Here is a 13,727-nt window from a genome sequence, read left to right on the forward strand (position 1 = left end):
GCTTTGCTGCTATCGTGAAAGTAATGCAGGAATATTTAGAACCAAAACCATTGTTGATTGCAGAATGCCTTAGGTTTCATAAGAGGATTCAAAAGGAAGGGGGGTCCATTTCTGCATATGTAGCTGGAATGAAGAAGTTGTCTGAGCTTTGTCAGTTCAGTGATTGGCCTAATGATGAATTAAGATTGTTTAGTTTGTGGAATCTTACAAGAAGACATTCAAAAATGGCTCCTAAAGGAAGAACAACTTACATTTAAAAGAGCAGTTGGAATTGCTATCGATGGAAACAGCAGACAGAGACGCAATTCAGGCAGTCAGGAATGAAAGTGACCGTGAACAAAATTGCAACGTCTAAAAAGGAAATGGCCTGGCTGGAATAATTGTGTTGCTGTTATGGGAGGGGCTCACAAACACCAGACCAAAGTAGGTTTAAAGGTGAAACTTGCAGAAAATGTAACTAAGTAGAAAACATACAAAGAACATGTCATGCAGACAAAAATAAATGGACTGCACAGGGAAGAGAAAAAGATAAAACGTGAAGCTGCAGTTTCAAAAAGAGCACTAATCTGCATACTGTTTACAAAAAGTCTGATAATGATGAGAGTGACACAGCTCTACATTATCATGGTATCGACTGAACAGTGGCAGGCATCCAAGTTTTGGTGCACCAATGCCCCACAGTGTGGTTAGCTGCATTGAAGACTCATATCTACCGTGGTGAAGTGCTTTGAGAGGTTAGTTATGGCTACAATCAACTCCTGCCCAAGCAAGAACCTGGACCCCCTGCAATTTGCCTATTGCCACAATAGGTATACAACACATGTGATCTCATTGACTCTTCATGCAGCCTTGGATCACCTGGACAACACTAGTACTTACGTCAGGCTGCTGTTTATTGTCTACAGTTCAATGTTTAACACAATCATTCCTACAGTTCTGATCAAAAAGTTCCAAAACCTAGGCCTCTCTTCCTCCCTCTACAACTGGATCCTTGACTTTCTCACCAGAAGACCAGTCTGTGATGATTGGTAATAACATCTCCACCTCATTGTTAATTAACACTGATGCACCTCAGGGATGTGTGCTTAGTCCACTGCTCTACTCTCTCTACACCTATGACTGTATGTCTATGCACAGCTTAAATGTCATCTATAAATTTGCTGATAACACTACTATTGTTGGCAGATTTTCACATAGTGACGAGAAGGCATACAGGACTGGGTTAGATCAGCTGGTTGAGTGATGTCGCAGCAACAATCTTACATTCAACCTCAGTAACACGAAAGAATTGATTACGGGCATCAGAAAGGGTAAGATGAGGGAACACACACACTAGTCCTTATCGAGGGATCAGAAGTGGAAAGGATGAGCAATTTCAAGTTCCTGGGTGTCAATATCTCTGAGGATCTATCCTAGCCCCAACATATCAAGGTAGTTACAAAGAAGATATGACAGCAGCTATATTTCATTGGGAGTTGGAGGAGACTTGGTATGTCACCAATTTCTACAATGTACAGTGGAGAGCATTCTAACTGGCTGTATCACCGTCTGGTAAGGGTGGGGGGGGGGGACGACACAGCATAGGATCAAAGCAGGATGCAGAAAGTTGTAATCTCAGTCAGCTCCATCATGGGCACTAGCCTCCCAGCATTCAGGACACCTTCAAGGAGTGGTGCTGTAAAGAGGCAGCATCCATCGTTAAGGACCCCATCACCCAAGACATGCCTTCTTCTCATTGCTACCATCAGAGAAAAGGTGCAGGAACCCGAAGGCACACACTCAATGTTTCAGGAATAGCTTCTTCCCTTCTGCCACCAGGTTTCTGAATAGACACTGAACCCATCAATACTACCTCACTACTTTTTTTTCAATTTCTGCACTAATTATTTCACTTTTTAATACATATGCTTACTATAATTTACAGTTTTTTGTTATTATGTATTGCAATGTCGAATAACAGCCAGTCTCACGAACTATGCCAGTGATAGTCAATCTGATTCTGATTCCTCAATTCGCTAGTTATTTATCCGTTTCCCAGAAACTTGCACTCCCTTTCCTCCAGACACCTCTCTCATCCAGTACCCGGGCGGGAACGCTTGGGCCGAGTTACCACATCTCAATCTTGGCTTTCCGCTCGGGGCCACGGCTCTGACAGACACTGCGCGTGACAATAATAAAGCGCCAGACGTCCTTGACCTTACCAACATGGTGGACGGGGTGACAAGACCCGTCGGTTGACTTAACAAGGTGACATTTTTAAAAAATATTTTTTTTAGATAACTCTACGGAAAACTACACGTGTGGAGGAAGAACTGGACAGCTATTTCGCCTCGAAGCGATTAATTTTAAGAGAAAGCGCACCCTCCCAGGGTGCTGTGCGCGGGCGGCAGGCCACGTTACTGAGCGTCGCTTGGGTATGTCGTCGCCAGCTGGGTGATGGAGGTGTTTGGGCCGGTGGTTGCTGAGGTCTCCCCAGCGGTTTGATGCTGTTGCTGGGTCCAGAATAGGCCTGCAACGAGTAGCAGTAGCAGCATGATCATGAGTTATTTTTGTTTGTGCCTGTCCTTCCTGAGGAAAGCCTTGCTGACTGTTTTCCTGGTACTTTTTTATTACTGTTTCTCCATTGGTATTACCTTCTACAACAAGTGGGTGATGAAGGTAAGTTAATGCAGTTTGCCCATCGTAACTTGTACAGTGTTTGCACCGTGATGTGGCCGCTCTAGAGTTGTAGAGGTACCAGGCAAAACAATACGCATGTCTTGCATTTTGCATCTTGCATCAGAGGCTTCTGTTTTAAACGGAGTTTTGCATTTATGTTAAATGCACACCCTTCTGCACCCCGGTGATTCATAACCAATTGCTGTGACATTGGAATGTAGCAGCTGCTTGAGGTTCAACAAAGATGAGTATAAAGGGTTTGACCACTCGGGAGGCACTTTTAACCTTCAGATAGTGCCAAAGGATATTACCGCACCAAATGAGATAGGGGCCCCTGAAGAGTTAATGGGGTTTCGATTTAAAGGTTAACACTTGTGATGCAGCACCAAAGCCTTGCATAAATTGTGTGCTGAAGTTTCTAAAATGGCTATTGAATTAACTCATTGATTAGATTAGATTATGAGGACACGCAGTCCTCTTTTATTGTCATTTAGTAATGCATGCATTAAGAAATGATACAATTTGTTCCCCCAGAATCTGGCAAAAGGAAGCAGACATGTCTCCTGTTGTGTTACTTTGAGGGATGATGTTGGTTCAGATCAGATCAACGCGATTAACAAAATATCCTTTGACATTGTTGTCAGTGAATGAGTTGGAGGAAGGCAGGATTTATGGTGGAGGCCACAGCTGTGCAGCCAAACATTTAATTTAATCAGAAAATAGATTGGATAAAACAGCTTATCAAAATTTGCTACAGAAATAGCATTTTTTCCAAATAAAATTAGGATAACCAGAAAAAAATACATTGGGAGTTTAGAAGCCAGAGTTTTTGATAGCAAGCTAGGTCTGTTGATCTTGAAGGGCAGTGGACCCTGTTGGCATGTAAATTTATCTTTGTTTCCTTTTTAAAGTATGATAATTCTGTATTGTCAGAACAAATGATCAGAGCTGTGGGGCACTTTGTGAATTGGGAAGATTTGGCATTCTGTATGGATCCTTTGTTTTGCCTATTTGGAACTCTACTGCTATTGTGTGTGTGTGAAATAGCATAGGATTGCAATATTATTGTTGCCTTTGAACTGTTGATGATTTGGAAAAGTTGCTGATGTATATAATTTTATTTATTGAGATGCAGTGTAGACTCTTCAGACCAATGTTCCCTCTAATTTGTAATGACCAGTGTGTCCAAAAATCTTGTGCTGTGCAACTTTTTGCCCAGTTCAGCATGTTGGATTTTCATCAGCAACGATCTTCACACAATCAATGATTTTTTTCTGCTGTTTTGTGCTCAGAAGACACTTCATCACCACAAATCTTTAAAAATTTAATACTTCGCCTTTTCTTAAATTTCTGCAACTAGCCATCTGAATATTCACAGTGACCTTCAATTTTCAGTTTGTCATGATGTCTTTACTTGTTGCATGATCAACAAATGGCATATGTTCACTCCAACTTGATGAATTCCCTCCTTCAATACATAATTGAGATCTTCATTTTTCACTTTATGTAGTGCTTTTCTGTTTTTCATTAACCTCTGTTCATTACATATGTGAGGTCACTTCCCTGAACTATTTGTGTGCAGAGACCTGCGCTTCAGCTGGGAACCTTCCTGGTGCCTTGTGCAATTTTTCATTTGTGATGATATGTCAGCGCTCAAAATAAAATTTCAGATTTTGGATGTTTTTGGGTTTTGGAATTTCGGATAAAGGGGTGCTGAACCTGTAAAACTCCATGTTACTTTGACAGTTGGCCTACCTGGTGATAACAGAATAGCTTTTCCAGGGTAACAGATGGAGCAACAGAGAACCTGCAGGCTGTGCCACAGATGGGGGAAGAGCTGCTTGACAGGATGGGCAGGTTAATCGTTTCAGAAATGATGCACTCCTCTGTACTTTTGTGATATAGACTTTCTAATTTTTTTTCATCTCTGGTCTCAACAAAGCAGTGGATTCCGATTAATTTGGACATACGGAGACCAGTATATTTTGGCCCAATTAAGTGGCTGCCCAATTAGCCGAAGTGCCATAGAAATAGTTAAAGTATAAAAAAGCCAAACTACTGTTTAACTGAGTAACAAATTGTGTATTTAGAACATTATCAATACTACTACAGTACTATAAAAGTGTATTAAATTCTCAATAGTTATTAATGGAGGTATTCATCAGTGTACACTGTTGCGTCCTTTTGATTGAATGTTAATGAACAAAATCAGTGCAGACACCTGTGTTGGTAATGGACTGCTTTCATACAATGCTTGCAGCGATTGCATCCTCCAAATCTTCATTTTCTTTGTAATATTCAAAATGATGCTCTTAAACTTCTCATAGTCCCTAACTTGTTGAAATAGCAAAATCATTTATTTTCACTTCTGACTGTTTCTGGTAACTCCAAGCCTGAATGCTTGAAACCCTAATGGTCAAAACAGTTCTAAATTGCCTTACTGCTTATTTCTCACCAGTTGATGGTTGTCGGTAATATCCAACGATGACAAGAAACCTGTGTGGGAGAATTTTTTAAAGTGGAAAAGCTGTTGTGCTGGGACAGTTACAATCTCTCGACCTCAGAAGTCTGGGTCCAGTGGTACAAACAAGCATCGCAGCTGGGGTCTTCCTTGGTTGCAGTGGATGACCATGACTCCTGTGCCTTGCCATGCCCTTCCCTTTCCATGGAACGTTGCAGAGTCGCCTTCCTGGCCGTTGGATTGCACTGTAGATCTCATCGGCCCAGTCAGAGCTGACGTCGCATGCGAGGGCAGGCTGTCCCTATCTCACCGGGGTATCAAGCTGCTGGCTACCCTCGCCTGCTTTAGCCCACCTGTCAAAGTGGTGTTTTGGGGGTGTGGCTGTTGTCACATGCAAACAGCTACCTGGAGCCACAGGTGAGAGCTGAGTGTCTGGTGGGAACCAAAGGTGGGCAAGCTGTCCTAGGATGTACACATCAGGTCCCTCCACCAGAGGTGCAACCCCTCCATGGACGTCCCATAAGCAGAAACTCCCCATTCTCACCAACTAAAATGTACACGTCAAGCCCCTCCACCAGAGGTGCAACCCCTCCATGGACATCCCATACGCAGAAACTCCCGATTCTCACCAACTATCAGACAAAAATCACTTTTTTGAACACAAGCACAGGTGACTAACGCGGTTTAAAAACTGTTCACTCTAAGCATGGTGTAGTGTCTAATGGCCACATAGGTGCACGTGTCTGATGCTGGTTAGAAACTGTTCAGCAACAGACTCCTGCCCCAATTAAGTAACATAATATCCCAAATAAACAAGGGGAATCTCAGTTACGTTCTTGATTTTTTTTTTCTTTAACTGTTGTCCCAAATAAGCGACTGTCCCGATTGGCTGATGGCCCAATTAACCAGAATCCACTGTACTTTAAAATCAAAGGTGAAAGTAAACTTGGCAATTCATCCTAAATTCTGAACTTTTGAGTACAGATAACATCCCTGAGACTTAAGAGACATAGTCTAATTTTGTAAACTTGATATGCTCCAGTATTGCAGTGTTAAACAGCATATCATCCAAAGTGATAGTGTCAGTGCCAGATATTTATACACTTTAATGATTGCTATTTTTTCCCTCATCTTCTAGTGGTTCCATTATCCTCTCTTCATGACGTTAGTTCACCTAGCAATGATCTTTGTATTTTCCGGGATAAGCCGAACACTCACTTCATGGTGTACTGGCAAGCCATGTGTTTGTCTGTCATGGAAACTGTATCTGAAGAGGGTTGCTGCCACAGGTAATTTTTAAAAATTCAATATTGCTGTATCTTCATTTTGTGTTACTTGTACTAATTGCTGCGCAGGGATACAAATGAGGATAGAATCCCAGGCCACAATCCCTTTTTTTTCATTTGCAGTTGCTACTCATACTCATTCAGTCAGTAAAATATTCCCCCATGGAGCAGACAGCCAAACTTTGTTCAGATTGTCACAATATATATGTATGCAGATGTACTGGTGTACTCCTCCTCTAGTAAAATTTTCATTGACAATGGTATGTGCACTCTGATTCAGGTTCTTGACCCAAAACGTCCACTTAACCTTTTTGCCTCCATATCTGCTACTTGATCCACTGAGTTCTTCCAGCATCTGTAGGCTCCTTTTGTCTTTCTGGATGTGATTATATTGACTCTGGGATAGTGAGTGGTGCATCACATCACAGTTACTTAAGCCAGCACTACTGATAGATCCTTTTACTGTATTTAAGCGGCTCTTAGGTGATTTTAGGTCACAGAACCAAATGAAGCCCCAGAGTGTTTCCTAAGATGTGACAGTCCCAGCATTCCCACCTATCTCAATAATTATTTCATCTTTGCTACAGTAAAACCCTTGAATACCACTATGCCTCACCAATCTTCACACTGTAATTCTGAAGACTGACAGTACCATGAATTTTAGAGTCATAGAATCATAATTGTACAGCATAGAAGGCCTGATAGCACCATAAGACAATGGAGCAGAAGTAGGCCTTTCAGCCCATCGAGTTTGCTCCACCATCAATTTATGTCCTTACTGATCAAAAACCGATCAACCACCGTTTTAAAGATACGTTATACTTTATTGTCGGCAAACAGTTGATACTAGAGCGTACAATCATCACAGCATTATTTGATTCTGTGCTTCCCGCTCCCTGGAGTACAAATCAATAGTAAATATTAAAAATTTAAATTATAAATCATAAATAGAAAATGGACAGTAAGATAGTGCAAAAAAACCGAGAGGCAGGTCTGGATATTTGGAGGGTACAGCCCAGATCTGGGTCAGGATCCATTCAGCAATCTTATCACAGTTGGAAAGAAGCTGTTCCCAAATCTGGCCGTACGAGTCCTCAAGCTCCTGAGCCTTCTCCCGGAGGGAAGGGGGACGAAAAGTGTGTTGGCTGGGTGGGTCTTGTCCTTGATTATCCTGGCAGCACTGCTCCGACAGCGTATGGTATAAAGTGAGTCCAAGGATGGAAGATTGGTTTGTGTGATGGGCTGCGCTGTGTTCACGATCTTCTGCAGCTTCTTCCGGTCTTGGACAGGACAACTTCCATACCAGGTTGTGGTGCACCCTAGAAGAATGCTTTCTACGGTGCATCTATAAAAATTAGTGAGGGTTTTAGGGGACAGGCCAAACTTCTTTAGCTTTCTCAGGAAGTAAAGGCGCTGGTGGACCTTCTTGGCAGTGGACTCTGCTTGGTTGGACCAAGTCAGGTCATTTGTGATATTAACCCGAGGAACTTAAAGCTTTTGACCTGTTCCACTTGCGCACCACCGATGTAAATGGGGTCATGCGGTCCGCTACTGCTTTTGAAGTCAACAACCAACCACCATTAAGATACTTAATGATTTGGCTTCCACAGCCATCTGTGGCAATGAATTCTACAGATTCGCCACCCACTGGCTATAGTAATTCCTCCAGAGTTGAAAAAAGGACAGTCTTCTAATCTGAGGCTGTACCCTCTGGGTCCAGGACTACCCTGCTACTGGAAACATGCTTTTCGTTTCAATAGGTTTCAATGAGTTCCTGTCTCATTCTTCTGAACTCCAGCAGTACAGGTATAGAGCCATCAAATGCTACTCATTAGTTAACCCTTTCATTCCTGGGATCATTCTCGTGAATGTTCCCTGGACCTTCTCAAATGCCAGCACAACCTTTCTTAGATAAGAAGCACAAAACTTATCACCAAATTCCAAATGTGGTCTGACTAATGCCTTGTAACACCTCAGCATTACATCCTTGATTTTATATTCTACTTCTCTCAAAATGAATGCTAACATTGCATGTGCCTTTCTTACCACTGATTCAACCTGCAAATTAACCTTATAGCGAATCATATACTCGGACTCCCATGTCCCTTTTTAGTAAATAGTGTCTGCCTTTATTCCTTCTACTGAAATGCATGACTATGCACTTTCCTAAACGACTCCATCTGCCAGTTATTTGCCCATTGTCCTAATCTGTCCAAGTCCTTCTGCAGACTCCCTGCTTCCTCAATACTACCAGCCCCTCCACCAATCTTTGTATCATCCGCCATCTTGGCCACAAAGTAATCAATTTCGTCGTCGAGGTCATTGACACATAACATGAAAAGAAGCAGTCCCAACACTGATCCCTGCGGAACAACACTAGCCACCAACACCCAACCAGAAAAGGCTTTCTTTGTTTCCTGCCAGTCAGCCAATCTTTTATCCATGATCAACACACACACAAAATGCTAGTGGAACGCAGCAGGCCAGGCAGCATCTCTAGGAAGAGGTACAGTCGACATTTCGGGCCGGGACCCTTCATCAGGACTAACTGAAAGAAGAGCTAGTAAGAGGTTTGAAAGTAGGAGGGGGAGATCGGAAATGGTAGGAGAAGACAGGAGGGGAGGGGTGGATCTAAGAGCTAGAAAGTTGTTTGGCAAAAGGGATACCAGGCTGGGGGAGGGAGAGGATCATGGGATGGGAAGCCTAGTTGAAGTCCTACCACCCTATTCCTGTCAATCCTTTTGCTCACCTTTTCAAAAACAAAACTCCGGTAAATTACTGAGACGTGGCTTTCCATGTGCAAAGTCATACTAACTATCCTTGATCAGTCCTTGACCTTCCAAATGAAAATGGATTCTATATCTCAGAATCCCTTCCAATAACTTGCCCACCATTAAAAAAGGTTCACCATTCTGTTGTTCCCTGGCTGATCCCTGCTGCACTTAGTCATAATCATACTTTATTGATCCCAGGGGAAATTGGTGTTCATTACCGTTGCACCATAAATAATAAATAGTAATAAAACCATAAATAGTTAAATAGTAATATGTAAATTATGCCAGTAAATTATGAAATAAGTCCAGGACCAGCCTATTGGCTCAGGGTGTCTGACCCTCCAAGGGAGGAGATGTAAAGTTTGATAGCCACAGGCAGGAATGACTTCCTATGATGCTCTGTGCTGCATCTCAGTGGAATGAGTCTCTGGCTGAATGTACTCCTGTGCCCACCCAGTACATTATGTAGTGGATGGGAGACATTGACGAAGATGGCATGCAACTTAGACAGCATCCTCTTTTCAGACACCACCGTCAGAGAGTCCAGTTCCATCCCCACAACATCACTGGCCTTACGAATGAGTTTGTTGATTCTGTTGGTGTCTGCTACCCTCAGCCTGCTGCCCCAGCACACAACAGCAAACGTGATAGCGCTGGCCACCGCAGACTCGTAGAACATCCTCAGCATCATCCGGCAGATGTTAAAGGATCTCAGTCTCCTCAGGAAATAGAGACGGCTCTGACCCTTCTTGTAGACAGCCTCAGTGTTCTTTGACCAGTCCAGTTTATTGTCAACTCGTATCCCCAGGTATTTGTAATCCTCCATCATGTCCACACTGACCCCCTGGACGGAAACAGGGGTCACCGGTGCCTTAGCTCTCCTCAGGTCTACCACCAGCTCCTTAGTCGTTTTCACATTAAGCTGCAGATAATTCTGCTCACACCATGTGACAAAGTTTCCTACAGTAGCCCTGTACTCGACCTCATCTCCCTTGCTGATGCATCCAACTATGGCAGAGTCATCAGAAAACTTCTGAAGATGACAAGACTCTGTGCAGTAGTTGAAGTCGGAGGTGTAAATGGTGAAGAGAAAGGGAGACAAGACAGTTCCCTGTGGAGCCCCAGTGCTGCTGATCACTCTGTCGGACACACAGTGTTGCAAGCACACGTACTGTGGTCTGCCAGTCAGTTGTGCATTTCTTAAATGCGCAACATTAGCTATCCTCCAATCTTTTGGTACAACATCTCTGAACAAGGAATTTTTTAAAAAAACTCTCTTGAGGCCCCAGCAATCTCCAGTCTTGCTTCCCGTTAAATCTGTGCGTACACCGGTCAAGACTGATGAACCTGTCTAACTTTGCATGTTTCAAGACCTCCAACACCATCTTCATAATGTTGATATGCTCTAAAAGGGAGTGTTTTATCAAAAGGGGTGATAAATCAGCATACAGGAGGGAGATTGAAAATCTGACTGAGTGGTGTCATCACAACAACTTCTCAGTCAATGTTAATCAGACAAAAGAACTGTCTGTTAGCTTCAGGAGAGGGAAGCCAGAGGTCGATAAGCCTGTAATCAATGGAGGATCAGAGGTGGAGAGGGTCAGTAGCTTCAAATTCCTGGGTGTCTCTATCTCAGAGGACCCGTCCTAGACCTATCATATAAATATTGTGAAGGAAGCCTGATAGTGCCTCTACTCCCTCAGGAGTCTATGGAGGTTCGGCATGTCATTGAAAATCTTGGCAAACTTCTATAGATATGTGGTGAAAAGTGTACTGACTGGCTGCATTGTGGAGTGGTTTTGGAACACTAATGCCTTTTGAGTGAAAAATCATACAAAAGGTGGTTGGATTCGACCCAGTATAGCACAGGTAAAACCCTACCAACCATTGAGCACATTTACATGAAACGTTGCTGTAGAAAAGCAGCATCCATCATCAGAGATCCTCACCACCCAGGCCTTACTGTTTTCTTGCTGCTGCCATCAGGTTCAGGAACAGTTACTACCCCTCAACCATCAGGCTCTTGAACAAAATGGGATAGCTATGCTCATTTAAGGACTCTTATATTGTTACTTCATGCTTGTTATTTATTATTTATTTATATCTGTACTTGCACAGTTTGTTTACAGCTAACAGTTCCTGAATTTTACAGTTTACAGTTACTGTTTTATGGATTTGTTAAGCAGGAAAAAATCTTAGGGTTGCTTGAAGTGACACGTATGCACTCTGATAATAAATTTTACTTTGAACTTTGAGGAAATCACTGTTGCCTCGCCCGATCTCTCTAACTTCAATATACTTTCCCACAGTAAAAACGGGCAAGAAGTATTCATTGAAGATCCAGCACATTTTGTGTGGAATCACATGTAGATTACTATGTTTGTAGATAGGTCTTCAAGGAATCAGAAACAGAATCAGGTTTACTATCACCAGCATGTGTTGTGAAATTACTTAGTAGCAGCAGTTCAATTCAATACATAATATAGATGAAGAGGAAAAAAAATAAATAAGTAAATCAATTACAGTGTCAATAGATTAAAAATAGTGTAAAAAGGCAGAAATAATATATATAAAAAGTGAGGTAGTATTCATGGGTTCAATGTCCATTTAGGAATCAGGTGGCAGAGAGGAAGAAACTGTTCCTGAATCGCTGAGTGTGTGCCCTCAGGCTTCTGTACCACCTGCCTGATGGTAACAGTGAGAAAAGGGCATACCCTGGGTGTTGGAGGTCCTTAATAATGGACACTGCCTTTCTGAGACACTACACCTTGAAGATGTCCTGGGTACTTTGTAGGCTAGTACTCAAGATGGAGCTGACTAGATTTACAACCCTCTGCAGCTTCTTTCAGTCCTGTGCAGTACTCCCGCCCCCCCCCCCCCCCCCCGCCATACCAGACAGTGACGCAGCCCGTCAGAATGCTCTCCATGGTACATCTATAGAAGTTTTTGAGTGTATTTGTTGGCATACCAAATCTCTTCAGTGTCCTAATGAAGTATAGTTGCTGTCTTGCCTTCTTTATAACGGCATCAATATGTTGGGACCAGGTTAGGTCCTCAGGGATCTTGACACCCAGGAACTTGAAACTGTTCACTCTCTCCATTTCTGATCCCTCTATGAGGATAGGTATGTGTTCCTTCATCTTGCCCTTCCTGAAGTCCACAATCAGCTCTTTCATCTTACTGATGTTGAGTGCCAGGTTGTTGCTGCGACACCACTCCACTAATTGGCATATCTCACTCTTGTACACCCTCTCGTCACCATCTGAGATTCTACCAAACAATGGTCGGAGACCTAATCTCTCTTCAGCTACCTTTTTACCCGTAATAAAAATGGATAAAGAAATTAAATATAAAACAGAAAATACCAGGCAGTGTGGGCACGTGGCCAAGTGGTTAAGGCATCGGACTAGCGACCTGAAGGTCGTGAGTTCGAGCCCCAGCCGAGGCAACATGTTGTGTCCTTGAACAAGGCACTTCATCACACATTGCTCTGCGACGACACTGGTGCCAAGCTGTATGGGTCCTAATGCCCTTCCCTTGGATAACATTGGTGTCGTGGAGAGGGGAGACTTGCAGCATGGGCAACTGCCGGTCTTCCATACAACCTTGCCCAGGCCTGCGCCCTGGAGAGTGAAGACTTTCCAGGCGCAGATGCATGTTCTCACAAGACTAATGGATGCCTTAACCAGGCAGTCTACATAGCTCCAGAGAGTGAAATGAAGTGTTTTTTTCATTCTAGAAGAAATGTTAGATGTGAAGTATTAAATGCAGAGACTAAAATAGATGGTCTTTAATGAGGTAAGAAAGGAAAAAGTTATTAATAAGGGATTTAAGGCATCAGTGGTGGGTAATGAGAAGAGTACAGAAATAAAAAGGTGCATGAATGTGTTACTGGGAATGGCAGTATCATCACAATCCAGTGGAAAAGAATGGAACAGCATAAAATTAGTAAAATACTTGAATAGAGGAGGCTATAAAGCCTTTAAATGAAAGGTGGTGGTGTTCATAAGAGACAAAGGTCAGTGGGCTGGGGTGATTCCTTCAATTATTTACTCTCAATGTCTGAGAGGGAAACCATGCTTGGAAGTTTTTTTTTGGGGGGGGGCTCACTCAAGAATAAGCAGCAAAGTGTGTGTCTAATCCACATTTGATGTCCTTTATATAGAAATTTGCATGATGGGCAACAAATTCATAATAAATGGAAAGAGGTGCAGTAAATTGTGTTCAGTTATAAGACGCGTTTTGGAGCCTGGGTGGTCGGAAGAAGAGAAGGGGTTTTACTTCAGTGATTTGTTGGAGCAGGCAGTACTGTGGGAATGTCAGAGGCAGCAACTGCGAGGACATTCGGTGGTGGGAGGAAACATTGGGCTATGGCAGTGGGAGTGGTTAGAGTGACTTTCAATGTTGGGTTAGAACTGAGTGGGATATTTAAGGGTGAGTGGAGAATCAGGGCAGGGTAGGTGGGATTTTGAATGTTGTGATACATGATCTGAGTACTGAGGCAGCATTTTTCCTGCAGTTCTCAGAATCCTAATGGGCTTCTCAGCA

The 13,727-nt window shown here is 42.9% G+C and overlaps 2 protein-coding genes across 5 annotated transcripts in view; one reads left to right on the forward strand and one right to left on the reverse strand.

Annotated features, from left to right (window-relative positions):
• The window catches only part of LOC140185265 (engulfment and cell motility protein 2), a 228,658-nt gene extending 226,483 nt beyond the window's left edge, over nt 1–2,175 (reverse strand). The window contains exon 1 of one of the 4 annotated variants that reach the window (XM_072238668.1): nt 2,111–2,175. The gene's annotated coding sequence lies outside the window, so the exon portion shown is untranslated. Of the gene's footprint in view, nt 1–1,970 lie in introns of all 4 variants that reach the window. The other 3 variants (XM_072238665.1, XM_072238660.1, XM_072238674.1) reach the window with 3 other exon arrangements.
• A 242-nt stretch (nt 2,176–2,417) lies between these two features.
• Nucleotides 2,418–13,727, forward strand: part of slc35c2 (solute carrier family 35 member C2) — a 39,576-nt gene continuing 28,266 nt past the window's right edge. The window contains exons 1-2 of the mRNA XM_072238720.1: nt 2,418–2,658; nt 6,258–6,408. Coding sequence (XP_072094821.1) covers nt 2,533–2,658; nt 6,258–6,408 — 277 coding nt within the window. The 5' untranslated portion in view covers nt 2,418–2,532. The remainder of the gene's footprint in view (nt 2,659–6,257; nt 6,409–13,727) is intronic.

Source organism: Mobula birostris, chromosome 2, assembly GCF_030028105.1.
Source record: "Mobula birostris isolate sMobBir1 chromosome 2, sMobBir1.hap1, whole genome shotgun sequence".
NCBI lineage: Eukaryota > Metazoa > Chordata > Chondrichthyes > Myliobatiformes > Myliobatidae > Mobula > Mobula birostris.